This window comes from Pezoporus wallicus, unplaced genomic scaffold, assembly GCF_028554395.1.
Source record: "Pezoporus wallicus isolate ANWC-B61680 ecotype Strahan unplaced genomic scaffold, APGP_CSIRO_Pwel_v1 scaffold_7402, whole genome shotgun sequence".
NCBI classification, from domain to species: Eukaryota; Metazoa; Chordata; class Aves; order Psittaciformes; family Psittacidae; genus Pezoporus; species Pezoporus wallicus.
Window position 1 is genome coordinate 899,954 of NW_026641037.1, and position 14,658 is coordinate 914,611.

General features: G+C 41.0%; 2 protein-coding genes across 2 annotated transcripts; one reads left to right on the forward strand and one right to left on the reverse strand.

Moving 5' to 3' along the window:
* Nucleotides 1–2,654: 2,654 nt before the first annotated feature.
* Nucleotides 2,655–7,888, reverse strand: B3GALNT1 (beta-1,3-N-acetylgalactosaminyltransferase 1 (globoside blood group)). The gene is made up of 2 exons (XM_057421836.1): nucleotides 7,790–7,888; nucleotides 2,655–4,370 (listed from the first exon to the last, which is right to left on the reverse strand). The coding sequence occupies exons 1-2, from the start codon at nucleotides 7,843–7,845 to the stop codon at nucleotides 3,317–3,319; spliced, it is 1,110 nt and encodes a 369-aa protein (XP_057277819.1). The 5' UTR covers nucleotides 7,846–7,888; the 3' UTR covers nucleotides 2,655–3,316.
* ARL14 (ADP ribosylation factor like GTPase 14) lies at nucleotides 4,011–12,544 on the forward strand. The gene is made up of 2 exons (XM_057421831.1): nucleotides 4,011–4,126; nucleotides 11,483–12,544. The coding sequence occupies exon 2, from the start codon at nucleotides 11,574–11,576 to the stop codon at nucleotides 12,156–12,158; it is 585 nt and encodes a 194-aa protein (XP_057277814.1). The 5' UTR covers nucleotides 4,011–4,126; nucleotides 11,483–11,573; the 3' UTR covers nucleotides 12,159–12,544.
* The last annotated feature ends 2,114 nt before the right edge of the window (nucleotides 12,545–14,658 follow it).

The window sequence follows — 14,658 nt, forward strand, 5'->3', positions numbered from 1 at the left end:
CCAAGGCTCTGTCCAACCTGGCTTGAAAACCGCCAGGGATGGAACATTCACAACTTCCTTGGGCAACCCATTCCAGTGCCTCACCACCCTCACAGTAAAGAACTTCCTCCTTATATCCAATCTAAAATATACAGTACAGTACATCTAATAGAGTACAGTACATCTAGTATAGTACAGTAATCTAATACACAGTATCTGCATTAAAACCTGATGACCTTAATTTAACAGAGAGTGCAGAAAGCTTTGCCCTACCACCTCTGTCTTAGGCAAACTGTAAAGTCCATAATAAATGTAGGCATTACTCACTACTGCAGAGCAAAGCTCTGCCTCCCAAACTCCTTCAATATATCTAACATAACTGATAGATCAGGAATTCAGTGTCACGTCATTCAGTTAACCTTTATCAGTTTTTAGTTTAAATTCAAAAGAAATACAATAAATTTACATTCTTGATTGTGCATCCAGGCATTTGTGAGGTCTTTGCAATGAACTGTCACTGAAATGCTTTACTAGTAACTAGAAAAGGTGAGACAAACCTTAGAAATATATTCCAATCTGTCATGTTCTGCTGATACTGATCATAGATAATAACACCCCGAAGTTTGCAGCACATGCTGTCTCACTGGTGATTTTGAACTTGTTTGTTCCAGAATGCACACAAAACATTTAAGCATTTGACTTTCTAACTCTTCTGGAATAGAGAAGTACAAGAAGCACAGGCTTGAAATTTTACATTTTAAACCCCTTCTCTGATCCAGCCAGCAGCAGTTCCAAGCATTTTGACCAATAGATTGTCATTAAGTTTTTCCAGTCGGAAAGCCCCATGCTTTTCCTTATCAAAGTCACAACTGCTTGGAATTCTGCTTTAATACAGCTTTCTGAACCACTTGCCTGCATGAGAAAAAGAATCTGAGTATTTGGAGAACTCATAGCCTGTGGTTTAGGCTTCAGTTTTAGTACAATATTGTAGGCAAACGCAATAAAATTTGGGCCCACCACTGACTTCAATGCTTGTATTACTTCACATTCTTAAGCTTTTTTTACCTTTTGCGTGGCTGCTCACACTAGAAACTTCCCTGATATTTGCTTTAAACAGAAACATTAGAGCTTAGTTGTGAATTTTTACAGTCTTTTAAGCAATAATAAGGTCAGACTCAAATACAAGCCAGATTTGGAAATGAAAATATTTAAAAAAAACCAAAACAAGAGCAGGAATATTTTACACCGTACATTTCTTGCAGAATTGATGTCACTTTACATGATAATTTCAGGTGGCATAAACAGGTCACTGTGTATGAGCAAAACCCCTGTAATCTATGACTGGCATTATCATTGTGAGGCACAAATACTAAAAATTACCTTGCTTGGCATCTTGGTGATGGCTGTGTTTTGCCCACAGCCACCTCTCTGTGACTGTGGGTTCTGGGTCTCTCGGCGGGAGCACTGGCTGCTTCAGCCAGCCAGCTTCTGAAGACTGCAGTGTCTCTCATAATTACATTTTTTATTTTCTTTTGAAAAAGCAATACAAACTGTGTGGTAGCATCGGTGTTCTTGTGACAAATAACTGATTTCTTAACATTTAACATGGAAGGCCTATAACAAAAAAAAAAAAGCAGGTTGATTTTCCTTAAGATGTATAAACAATGAAAGAACAAGTGAAAGATTTCTCACGGAGCTCTCGGGATCTGATCACAGTACAACAATCAAAGAAAAGATCCTAAACCTGCAGGAACAGCTGTGGTTTTACCTCTGTTTTGAGAAACAGAAGAGCATTCTTCCCTCCATTATGCAATACTGTATCTTCAGCTATTTAGTTTAACAAAAAAAAATACCTATTTTTTGAAAAGTGTTGACCTACTTAACATACATTCTTAAAACAGTGACATCTGAAATACTTGTTTAGAGAGTATGGTCCCCAAGACCTCATTTTTGTATCTAAAAAATATAACACTTCCCGTAATTCCACCAAAAGCCCATGTGCAGTAGATGATAAGGTAGCAAAATTCAATACTGACCATAATCAGAATGTAACAAAAAAACTGGTAAAACCTCCAACTTGGTACTAGAGGTTTCTGTACCTCTTCTAATTTGTCTCTAAGAGACTATCTGAAAGACAGCCAAATGTAAATACACGGTACCATCCTAGCTGTAGGACAAACAAGGTGGCAGTGCTCTGTCATTCTAGGTGTACAGGATGCAACTATAGTATCTTCACTGTGTAGTGGATGTGTCAAAAATAATTATGTTAATGCAGTTGCAAATTCTGTAGTGTTGTCTATTAGAAGTGTAAACTACTGAAAACTTGGCCTTGCTGAGATGAATAAAGTGATTAAAATACCTGTCTTTACAGATACAGTAGTTTGTCTTCTTTATGAAATACAAATCTTAGCATTTCTTATCTTTTTAATTTTAAAATTTGAAGAAAGCTCTTTTTAGAGAGAGATGGTTCTAAAAAATGTCACAATATAAATGATGATATTTGAATCTTCCTGATGTGGTTCGAAAACTCCCATGCAGAAGTACACACATGTAGGTGTGTACATACGTGAGGTTTGATTATCCTGATGTGTTAGAGATGTCTAGTAACTAAACTGCATGTGAACTCCACTGCATCTAGCCCTCTAGTAGGCTACAAACATTACTGATGACACCAAGGTAATTCTGTTTCATCCATCTATAGGCACACACACACAGAGTGCATCCCATTCCCAGAATTTCCCATCAGTTTCTGCAGACCCCACAAGGTCCACAGGCTTGTAACACTCCCAGAGCAATTTCAGATGTGATACATTTAAATAAGAAGGTGTAAACTCTTGGGACAACTACAGTGGTGATATAGCGAAAGAAAAAGGGCAGCAGAAGCTTCATAATGAACACAGAACAAATACTTGAAAGTGGCAAAGGATGATGTACTTGTACAGCCAATTAAAGCAATCCAGGCAGGAATCTGGGAAGCATCTCCAAACCCAGTTTCTTAGCATAAGCATTATTCCTTGGTGACATTTCATATACTCCAGATGATTCAGGTAGAACCCCTGTAGCTATAGCTGATCACATGGAGAAGCACCAGAGGAAGTTAGGGTGGTATATTCCAAAGTATCCTGCATGCACAGGGTATGTACATGGAAAAGCGCTTTGTGAATTCCTAACTTTATTTCACAGTAGCAGAAAGTCATAGAGAAATGCTGTCACTGCACTCTGCCCCAGCAGCGCAGCCCTCCTTCAGTTGAAGCCATCTCTGCAGCTGTGGTTTTGTTCGCTGTTGCCCTGGACCTTTTCACATTAAATACATTTCACTTTATGTGTTCACACAGAATCAAAGACAAATAACTGAAATGTTTGATGACAAATCCTGCCAAAACCTGATTATTTCACTTGATGTAATGCCATGTACTGCAATCAAATGCCTATACTTACAGATGTCAAAATTAATTTTATAAAGAAAGAATTGTTGGTTATCTTCCGGAATACTGATGTTCACATTAAGCAGATTTAAGCAAATTCCAACATAAACATCCTCAAATTTAATAGGTTTGATATGACTCATCAATTCATAAATTCTCAGGGCCAGTTTTCCATCTAGGATATAGCCCATCCCACTGCAATACGGAGGGTACAACCTGAATGGATATTCATCATACGAGATGTATGTTTTTTGGTAAGAGCCTCTGTAGGCAAAGTTATCAATGAGAGGATAACCAGTAAAAATATTTTCTGACGAATTTAGCTTCAGAAGAAATTTTATCAAGTTAGCAGTGTTGATGAAGACATCAGTATCGGTCTTCATGAGGAACCTAGTGTTTGAACAGAACTCAGTGACCCACCGAAATGCCATGATTGTTTTCAAGGTAAGATTGTTGTAAGTGTCCATAAAATCCTGGCGAATTATGTCACCATAGAGGATGCTCTCGTCTTCTACTGACAGGGCTGCAGCATTGTTTTCTCTTTGAGAATCTTGACCTAGTAAGAACAGGGTTAGAATTCGATGTCCCCACCAGAAGCTTTGAGACCCCCATGTCATCCTGATGGCCTGCCTTGACGTCACGTCCTCAGGACGTGAAGACACCAAGATGACCAGAAATGGATTTATGTCTTTGCATTTCAAGCGCTCCCGCAACGTGAAGAGGTAATGTTGCTTGTAAACTGGTTCATATTCATAGAAATACATGAGGTTTGTATGCTTAATCACAGTGTTGGAAGAAAAAGCCACGTACCACATTGCTGTGACAGAAAATACAACAAGAAACAAAAAAATCCATTTTAATGGTCTCATGTACACAACACTCACTGGATCTGAGCAACAACCGGTTTGCAGAAGTGCGTCAGTGACCTTCAAAATCCGTACCACGAGTCCTGAGACACGTTTCTTGCTGAAAAAGAAATTGAAAAGTAGTCTTCAGAATGCTATTATTCAAATATTATCTTTTTCTTATCTTGTCAAGTGTCAGTTGAGCATATGCTGTAATATAATGAAGACAAGTACCAGACCCGTTGGTCCAGCTGTTACATATGGCACCCTGCATAACAGGAACTGCTACTGTATTTGAGAAATGAGTATAAGCAGAGCACTGAGCAACTCCTGAGCACAGCGTGGACCGAGATCTCATGACTTTCATCCTGGAAATTCCCCCTACGTAAATCTGATCACACAGCAAGCACTGTGACCTCAGATATCTCAGCACAATCTCTTTGACTCAATTAAATCTCGAGGGACGAATACCCTGAACAAAACCCAACTGCTACAAAGTGCTCAGCAAGTTGATGTTCAGAGGCTTCAAAAAACTGTGATTTATTTTAAAGCAAGGAATTCCTACTGGTTTTGATAAGCTGCAGCAAATTGGCCAAGAAAGCAGGTAAAAAGAGAAGTACAAGCAAATATTTCATCTCTTTTTTAACAGCTGAACATCTACTTGTTCTAAATTGACTGAAGAGGTGATGGAGGAGGAGAAAAATCAGCTTCCTTATGAACAACATCACAGCCACAGACATGCTAACACAAATGTATCTTGACAGTCAGCTCTTACACCGCCCAAAGAAATGGCTACTTTCACAACACACAACACTGAACAGCAGTCGTTTATTTTCTAATAGGTGCTTATTATTTGGTCGACACGAAACTGAACATGAGCCAACAGTGCGCACTTGCAACCCAGAAAGCCAACTGTATCCTGGGCTGTGTCAAAGGAAGTGGTAGAGGCGTTGGAACTAGATGACCTTAAGGTCCTTTCCAACCTAAACCATTCTATGATTCTAAGAGATTGAGTAAAGGGGCATTGCAACCAACTTTGTCATGGCAGCTTTACATATGGCATAATGGGAGCAGCAGGGAATCCACCGCAGCCCATGAATTTCAAATCTTACAGAAATTTTGTAAATTAATATTTTCCATTTAAACAAACAAGACACTACAAAATCCTACTACTTCCATCTACTTAGGTTTTAAAGAAGAAGAATTCCATCTGCATTATTTTTATGCAAACCCCTACCCATCTGCCGAAAAAACAATGGATTTTCTCAGCTCCATCAGACACACCACACACACCAAAAACCACAGTCGGCACTGGAGACGAAGACAAACCAAAGCCGTTTTTTGACTACAGACACATGTCTTGGTCCAGAGTCTGAACTGCACAGGTAAAAACCCCTGAAGACACTACTACACAGTCAGGATTAGATACACCAATTTGTCTTGCCAAAACTAAATGTAAAAACAGAACTTCAGGCCTGCACCCTCCATTTAGCAGTGCTTACTTTTACTGTACTCCTGAAAACAAAATAATTACAATGTCTTACCATGGGAGTTCCAAATGATTTCTAATGTTTGCAGTAATAATGTTTATCCTGTGCTATAAAGTATCCACAAAGCCACAGTAAGGGTGATGAAGGGTTCAATTTCACAGCACAATTAATTACTATTTAACTTATCTTTACAAAGATCACTGCAGGGCTTTAAAATGTTTTATATTAAAAAAATAAATAAATCCAAACCCCAAGATAGCATGCTAGAATTTAGATAAATTTGATTTGCCAGAGCCCACCTGCCTTGTATTTCTGGGTATGATCTGACTTTAAATGAATGATCCTTTAAAGGAAGCATTTGGAGCACATTTCACTGATGACACAAAGCACATCACTTAAAATGCATTAAAGCAATTTTATGCAAATAGCTATTTAAAGAAAATAATTTCAGACTGATCCCTTTCAAGGCTGAGTTACTTAAGAAATACCAAGTGACAATCAGGAGTCAACCCTGCACTAAAGGTACCTAATATAACCACAGATTAGCACGTTATTAAGAACTTCCTAATGTGACTGATGTCCTACCTTATAAAAACACAAAACCTTAGAGATTTCATGCTCATTCACTTGTTTTTCTCCATATGGATTAAACATATGCAAGTAAAACAGAAGTTTGATAGTGCAAAAGAAAGTATCATTGAGGCTGTTCAAACTGCATTTAGGGACTTTGATTCTAACTGAATAAAAAACCCTTCAGAGTTGCCAGTCTGGTATTTAATCCCTAGTTTTACGGAAAGAAAAAAGTAATAAAAATGCTGAGTTCTTCTCTCTTTATATATACCAACCTGACTCTCAGTTAACAATATGAAAAACACGTACTCAAAGAAAACAACCTTAGTTTTGTATCAGTACTTAAGTATTTGATTTTATATAAATAACATTTCTCGGGGTTTGATGATCGATTTAAAGTAAATTACATCAAAATTTGATTAGTCCTTGACTACCTAATGAAAAAAAAATCTGATTATAAGTATTTTGATTTTTTACTGGCAAAAAAGACTGATTACATGACATTCTGAACAACAGAATCACGACATGAGCTGCTACACAATAAAAAATCTGGGAAAATAAATCATCAATTTTTGTCCTTTGCTCACACTATGCAAGATGGAATCTTAAAAAGTCTGTATCCTTACAAACAGCCACAGGGCATCGAGGACAAGCAGCGTAAAGCGCTGTTTTGCTGTGCGACTCTCGAGGAGGCCAAAGTCCTGTCTCCACAAACCTTGCGGTTCTCTTTCTTAAGGTCTCATTTCTCCAGTGACAGGCTAAACAGTCTGCAAGCTACCACAGGTTCACCAAAATATAGCTTTTAGAATGGTCATGGGGTGGAAACCACACTCCCTAAAACATGAGACAGCTGGTTTTGCAGCGCTGAGAATTCAACATGGAGGCAGCCATCCTCCAGCATCATTAAGTGAGCACTCTGCAAATAGAGGCAAAAAGAACAAAAGTGCAAAGCAAAGGAGAAACCCGAGCACAGCCCTCCACAAGGGCTGTACTCTTCGCTCCCTATTTCAAATGCTTAAACCAAAGCAATGAGTCTGAATACGTAAGGTCTAGAAGCTGCGATTTTGCCTGGAGTTGGCGCAGTTGCAGTCCTTCCAGCCGCTGGGGAACGTGGAAGGTCCTCCAGCACTTCCAGACGCTCTCTGCTGGCAGTTTTTGCCTTTCAGGGATACTCAGCAGGAGCAAAGCAAGGGCAACAACTGCTGCTTTCAGGGAAATATTTTCATTTGCTTCCAAGCTCGCAGCTTGCTGGCCCTACACGGTAAGAGTCTGAGATTATGCTGACAGAGAAAAGTGACCAACATGAAAACTGCAGCTGAGCACATGCGTTAGCAACTCCCGCTGCATGCCGACCCGCCGTCAGGGCCGGCTGTCAATGGCGGGGCTGCCCGGGAGGCCGCGCGCCCCCTCAGCCTTACCGCGCCCCGCCTTGGGGAACGCGATGTCCCCCTCCCGTTCCCCCGCCCGCCGCAGCCGTTACCGTTGCGTCCGGGGCTGCCGCCGCCGCACGGCCGCCAGCCAGGCGGGGCAGGGCATCACTCCTCCCGCCGATAGCGGCTGCGTCTCCTCGCAGCCACGGCGTCGGCTCCGGCTCGGGATGGGCGGCCCCGCTCTGGGTGAGTGGGGGATGTGTGGCCGCGGCAGGCACCGCAGAACGCCCGCCTCCTCTTCCGCCTCCTCGGCGGGGCAGCGGAGCGGGGAGCCGGGAGCCGCGCGGGAAGCCCCTCCTAGGGCCTGAGACCAGCCGCGCCGGGGCGTTCCGGACGAGGCGCCTCGCCTTCCCCGCAGCGAGGCCAGGGGCGGGCCTGCGCTCGCACCCTCAGAAGGGGCGCTCCGACGGCTACCTGCTCTTTACAGACCGTACCCACAGCACAGTCGGCTGTGGGATTGAAGTTTGTAGGTTCCAGGAAAGAAGAGAGGGGCGTTTTCAAATGGAACTTGTTCTCTTGCCTTAGCTACTGCCATTAATCATGGCGAGGGCTCACCCCCAGCTTCCCTAAGTGACTGTATTACATTTTGTCACATTACAAAAGCGTGCAGCCGTGGTGGAATATCCTGCCTGGACAGCCCAGGAACCTACACAGGTTACCGTTAAAGCTGCAGAGTTTACGAAAGGTTTATTGTGCAAAATTTGAGTTTGAATAATCGATGCTAAACCAGCTGTCCCAGTTTTATTACTTTGGGGGTTTTAAACTGAATGTTTAGTCAGACCCTACATAAGCAAGATAGCCTCACCCCGGTAAAGCAAATACACCTTTGGACAAATCAAAGGTAGATTTCTCACTCTTTCAAACGCTCACCTTCAGGTGCAAATAGATACAGAACCTGCAAGCAGGAGGCTGCATCATGCTCCATCATGTGCAGCTGACTACAGCTTGGCTCTGATCTCCTCCTGGTGTACAAACTCCAAAGCAACGCAGGAAATCGATTCTGGGAGTGGCTTTGCATCACAAAATCCCGCTCTGAGCCAGACTCAGGTTTGACTCAGGTACAGTTAAAAACTATGAAGCCGGAGTCTCCAGAAGCAGTTCTGTCCTAGAAGTAAACGTAATTAGCTTATAAAAAAGTCAGATACTGCTTAATCACTTCTTTAAGGCAATCATCTGAGTTAATAACAGTTCCAACCATAAATATGAAATAATAAATATATTTATGCAACTATAAATATCAAATAAATACCAAAATACAGCGGGAGCAAATGTACAGTGCAGAGAACTGAAGCACAGTCCCTCGGAAGCAAGTCATCTATCCTCTCGCTGGCCCAGGAGGGAGGTTTTGCCTTTGATCAAGACAGCTCTGTTTCAAGGAAACATCACGGTGTTTTGCAGGGAATTCTGGTTCCTTTGGCTGCGTTAACAGTGTGTTTCACAGAGTTTCCTATCTCCCCATTTTTTGATTCATCCACATAACATAAAAAGAAACGCATACACTTTCTTCCCTGGCTAAATACATCCTGACCTGCTCCTGAAAAGAACTCTACACATAATCTATCCATGTTATTAAATATGAAGAACTCACAACAGTAAGTATGTCGCAGTAATCTTTTGTTGCCCCTGGTTACTGCTGGTACAACCCTTTCAGCCTCAAGAGAAACTAGATTACAACTTGTCTGTCAAGACTGAGGTTTATTTTATGCAACATGTGTGATAGCTGAGTAACCTGTGTTGTAACTATTGAAATGATTACCCTACCCATGAGCAGCTCATGTGGCCAGGAGACCTTCACATCTTTTTGCTGATTATGTACCTTCTACAGCAAAGACAAATGGTGGTAACTTATACTAATGCAGCTGGGTATGAGGGCAAAACAGTACTGTAGTACTCAGGATGCATCAAGCCAGCCCAGCATAGGTCTGCTGTCAATAACATGGAGGCTCAATATGGATTCAATGATATTAGACTAAATTTCCTATCTCCTCTTTTTTTATTCTTATTTTATTTACTAAGAGGTTGGTGGTGAGACATTGGCACAGCAACTCCGAGATTGCCCAGAGAAGCTGTGGCTGCCCCATCCATGGCAGTGTTCAAGGCCAGGTTGGATGGGGCTTTGAGCAGCCTGGTATAGTGGAAGGTGCTCTGCCCATGGCAGGGAGGTTGGAACTAGACGAGCTTTAAGGTCCCCTGGCCATAGCAGGGAGGCTGGAACTAGATGAGCTTTAAGGTCCCTTCCAACTGAAACCATTCTGTGATTCTATGATTACTATTTAGAATGCAGTCAAAAAAAAATAATAATCTTTTGATCAAGACTGTTGCTTTCCCCCTTTGGTTCCTTTCCTGAGGGAAACCATCTTAGATCAGCAGGCAACAGTGGAATAGAGCACAATGAAGTGAACAGAAACCCTTGATTTCAGGTAGCTGAATCTCAGTAATGACCAGATCTTAAGGTCTCTATTTAGGCTCCATCAGACCGAGTGCATTTAAACTTGTCCATACAAACATAACTTGCCCAGTTTACAACTCCAACAGTGGAATCTAAGACAATTTCAGGGGTGGGCAGGAAGAGCAGCTGGCAGAGTAGAGGCAGACAGGTAGAGCAGAGCAGTTATCAGTGGAATTGTCTTACAGTTTGTTTGAGTCCATGTGCTCATGTAGTCACACATTAGAGACCACCTGAAATTAATTTGCTGCTGGAAGGTGAGATGCATCAATAAATCAGGTTCCTTGTCATTCTGTGGGTTAACAAGTATGGAAAAAACAAAAGATTCTCATTCCTCACTGGCTGTGTTTATATTTCATTTCTTTTTGAGAACAGATGCAGATGTGGACATTAAGGGATTTATCTTTTATCTTTATGTCAGGCTGCACCTAGAATACTGTGTTCAGTTTTGGTCCCCAGTATACAGGAAAGATGAGGACAAGCTGGAGAGGGTCTAGAGAAGGGACGCAAAGATGATCCACAGACTGGAAAGCCGTATGAGGAAAGTCTGAGAGAACTGGGTTTGTTTGGCCTTAAGAAAAGGTGTCTCATGGGAGACCTTAATACCATGTTCCAGTATTGAAAGAGCAGCTACACGGAAGATGGAGACTCCCTTTTTGCAAGGAGTCACATGGAAAAGATGAGGGGCAATGGGCACAAGTTAATCCTGGGGACAGTCCAGTTGGACACAAGAGGAAAATTTTTCACAATGAAAATAGCCATTGGAATAATGTCCCCAGGGAAGTGGTGGATTCCCCAACACTGGACACTCCTAAGATTTGGCTGGACAGGGTGCTGGGACATCTAGTCTAGACCATGCTTTGCCTAGAAAGGTTGGACCAGATGATCTTTGAGGTCCCTTCCAACCTGGGATTCTATGATTCTGTGACGCTGGGCTCTCTGGAACAGGGCAGACAGATAGCGGTTCCCTGGCCCTTGGGGTTAGGGATCACAACCAGGCTGCTGCAGGTTCTGTACACAAAATATAATGTCTTAAGTCTCATGGAGGTGCGGTTCACTGTTCAAACACGTTCGAAAACTGCATAACCTTTGTGCTTATGACCAATTGGCACGTTACTCATAGTTGTTCCACCCACACAGGCTTGGAACTGAACAGTACACCTTCATAAATTCTGTTTGCATATTATCAAGTTGATAAAAGCCAGCATGTATTTGTACAGAGCCTTCATTGACTTCTCATAGCGCAAAGCTGCTTCTTCCCCTTCCTGTTCCGCACTCTTTGTGCTTCATCTGATAGAGGAAGAAAGACATCTTACTGAGAAAAACTGGCTTCACAAAAGAGACTGAATTCCAGCTTTAAAGGCTGCTTAGACACGACCGCAGCAGAAATGGGCCTCCAGCACACCAAACAATCCACAGTCAAACAAGCCAATATACCGATGTTAGGACTTGATTCTGCTGGGAAATCTACGCTGTTGTACAAGTTCAAGTCTAACGATGTTTTTCTAACAGTTCCAACAATTGGCTTTAATGTTGATATGATTGAAACTGGGAAGGATATTACATTGACATTTTGGGATGTTGGAGGACAACAGAAAATGAGACAGGCTTGGTGCAATTTCCTGGAAAATGCAGATGGACTGCTGTATGTTGTGGACAGCTCTGATAAGCAACATCTGGAAGAATCAAAGAAAGAATTTGAACTCATTTTAAAGAATGAATTTCTAAAACGGGTACCAGTCATCATGCTAGCTAACAAGCAGGATTTGCCTGGGGCTTTGAACGCTGAGGAAATAACGAGGAGATTCAACATGAAGAAGTACTGCAGTGACAGGAATTGGTATGTGCAGCCCTGTTGTGCCATCACAGGAGAAGGTCTGTCTGAAGCATTCCAAAGGCTAACTGTATTTGTAAAACACTACAGCAGATTAAAGGAGACTTCTGCCATCTCGAAGGAAAGCAAAACACTGTAAGAATTTCTATAATCAAATTAGGATCTGGTGAATGTCAATCAATGTATTTTGTTGGACAGACTAAATCTGAAAATACTGGATTCTGGAGAACTCTTAGAAGTAAATATTTAGAAAGAACTACAACAATATTAAATTCTACTGTTATACCCACAGATGCTTCTGAGATACTACTCGCTGCATTTTATCAGTGATAGTATACTCAAGTTATTCAGTTGAGAAGTGTGGCTGTTGAATGATGAAAAAGGTGGAGCTGAACTTCTGAATTTTAGCATGTGGAAACAAAATGGGTGACCAGTGCTTAGAATGCTTAAATCAAGTAATTTTCTCAAGATGTAAAATAGCCAAGTCATGCTATGATAAATCATGGGGTTTAATAAATGCTCTGTGGATGTATTTCTCATGTAAAAATGTAGTCATTTTAGATCTTAAACTCTTTGTTTCCTACAAATAAACCTATGAATCTGAAATAGTTGTGAGATATTGCATTCTAGAACCAATTGCTCCAAACAGGTTTTAACAGGATCTGCTCCTTGTCGAGTCACAGACCACAATGAGGCACAGTGCTGTCTGTAAGGTGGAGGTTGATGTCCCTCTATTGCAGGTTTCTGTGTACCGATTTCTTTGTTTCTGCACCGTTGCATTGCTGTCCAGTCAGAGCATTGGAAGCTAGTGTTGATCCCCATTGGTTTGGGGTGAGGGATAAAAAGGGGAAGAATGGGGGGGATTGGCTCCTTGATTGAAGCAAGCAGGATCTTGATGGATCCTGTCTTGCCTGTACTAAAGCCACCTGAAATTTTGTTATTGATAAATTTATATTTGATTAAATTTTACAGAAGTGGCACAAAGTTGCTAATAATTACTACACTATGTATAAAAAAAATCCAAATGTAATTTCTGTGCAGATTTCCTGATGGGTAAAGGAGTGAATTGGTATTCTGAATGCCATTAAAGCAATGAAGGATTGATAACCGGAAGACTAATCGAACTGTATCAGCCACAGAAACAGTTTAAGCACTAAGACTGAAAAGTTAATAGTCCCTGATCTTTTAAAAGCAAGAGAAAAGAGACCATCTAATTATTGGTTATACAGCCCCAGAAAATCCAACTCCATTATTTCTGCCTTCTGAGCAATGTCAGCAGACATAGGATGCTCCAGTGGTTAGGATGCTTGCTTAGATAGCTAGATTATCTTTTTTCCCCTATGTCTACCACAGTCTTTCACCATGGGCAAGTCATTTAATCACTCTGTGCCTCAGTAGTCCCTTGGCAAAGTGAACGTCCCAGTTGTGCACTCTGAAAAAGCTGTGGTAAGGGTCAGCTGTGAGTCTTTCTCTTGGGGCAAAATTATTATGCCAAATAACTCACGTAAGAAATTTACATTTAGTTCTTACTAATAAACAGGCAGGAATTTCAAGTTATAGAAGGGTGAAGCAGCAAGAAGAGCCCCCAGATGTACCGTGTTGTCTCATGCATATATTATTCAAAGACAAAAAAATCATCAGGTGAATTTGCTGCAATAGTAAACAAGAGGTTTCCCAATAGAAGCTGTTGTGAATACTGGCAGTAATTACCACAGGCTAAAACCTGAGTCATGTTGAGACTACATTTCTAAAAGGAGAGCAAGTATTTAGACTTGTCATTGTCCACTCTGATGATTTAGGCACAATATAAAGTATCATCTTCTATCCCCCCCCAAAATTTAAATGTCTGCAACAATGGGAAAATTAGTTTTCTAAACAAAATGATTCAGTGTTAAAAAATGTGGCATTTCAGATCAATACATTTATGAACATTTGCACTTGTATGTTACATATTGAATTCTCCCACTAGTTTAATCTAATCATGTGTCTATCATAAATCCTAATCTAGTTCATTGGCCTCGGGATTTCCTCAGGGAGAAACACTCCATGAGAGATTTAATGAGAGTGCACCAGGGTCTCTAATTAGACAAGCAGCAAGTTCTGAGGGGGAAATAAAGTAGTAAAATAGACCAGTTGATCTAGCTAAAAAGGATAATAAGCTTTCAGGCACACAGTCCCTTCTCCAGATTATCAAATTAAATTACATGATACTCACATTGACTTGAAGAGAATATTTCACATTATGATTCAAAATAAATAAATAAACTCTATTCTATTCACTTTACAGAATATCAAGTACTTAAAAATGGATTTTTCTAAGAGCTTGGTCTCCTAAAGAAGTGAAGCCCTGCCTGTTTCATCTGCCCATGGAGACCTCTATCTTTCTGAATAATTTCTGAGCTTTAAATAAATGTCAGTGAAGTTGGACAGAGGCACAGGTTCTCAAGGAAATTATATGCCTGAAAGTTTAATTAAAAAAAGCAGTGATATAGAGAAAAGTGACCATACTGGTGCCCCCATGAAGGCAAGGCTGATAAGATATAAAAGATTAATCCCTGAGGAGATAAATGTTCTGGTTTAGCTGCAAGAGAGCCTACAAGAGGACATAAATCCACACAGCCCAGGCTTAATTAGATCTT

Coding starts and splice junctions, on each gene's coding strand:
- ARL14 (XM_057421831.1), top strand. CDS start 11,574: ATGGGCCTCCAGCACACCAAACAATCCACAGTCAAACAAGCCAATATA.
- B3GALNT1 (XM_057421836.1), bottom strand. CDS start 7,845: ATGCCCTGCCCCGCCTGGCTGGCGGCCGTGCGGCGGCGGCAGCCCCGG. Junction 4,371..7,789: donor CGGCAGCCCCGGACGCAACG/GTAACGGCTGCG, acceptor TTTCTTTTTCAG/CAAGAAACGTGTCTCAGGAC.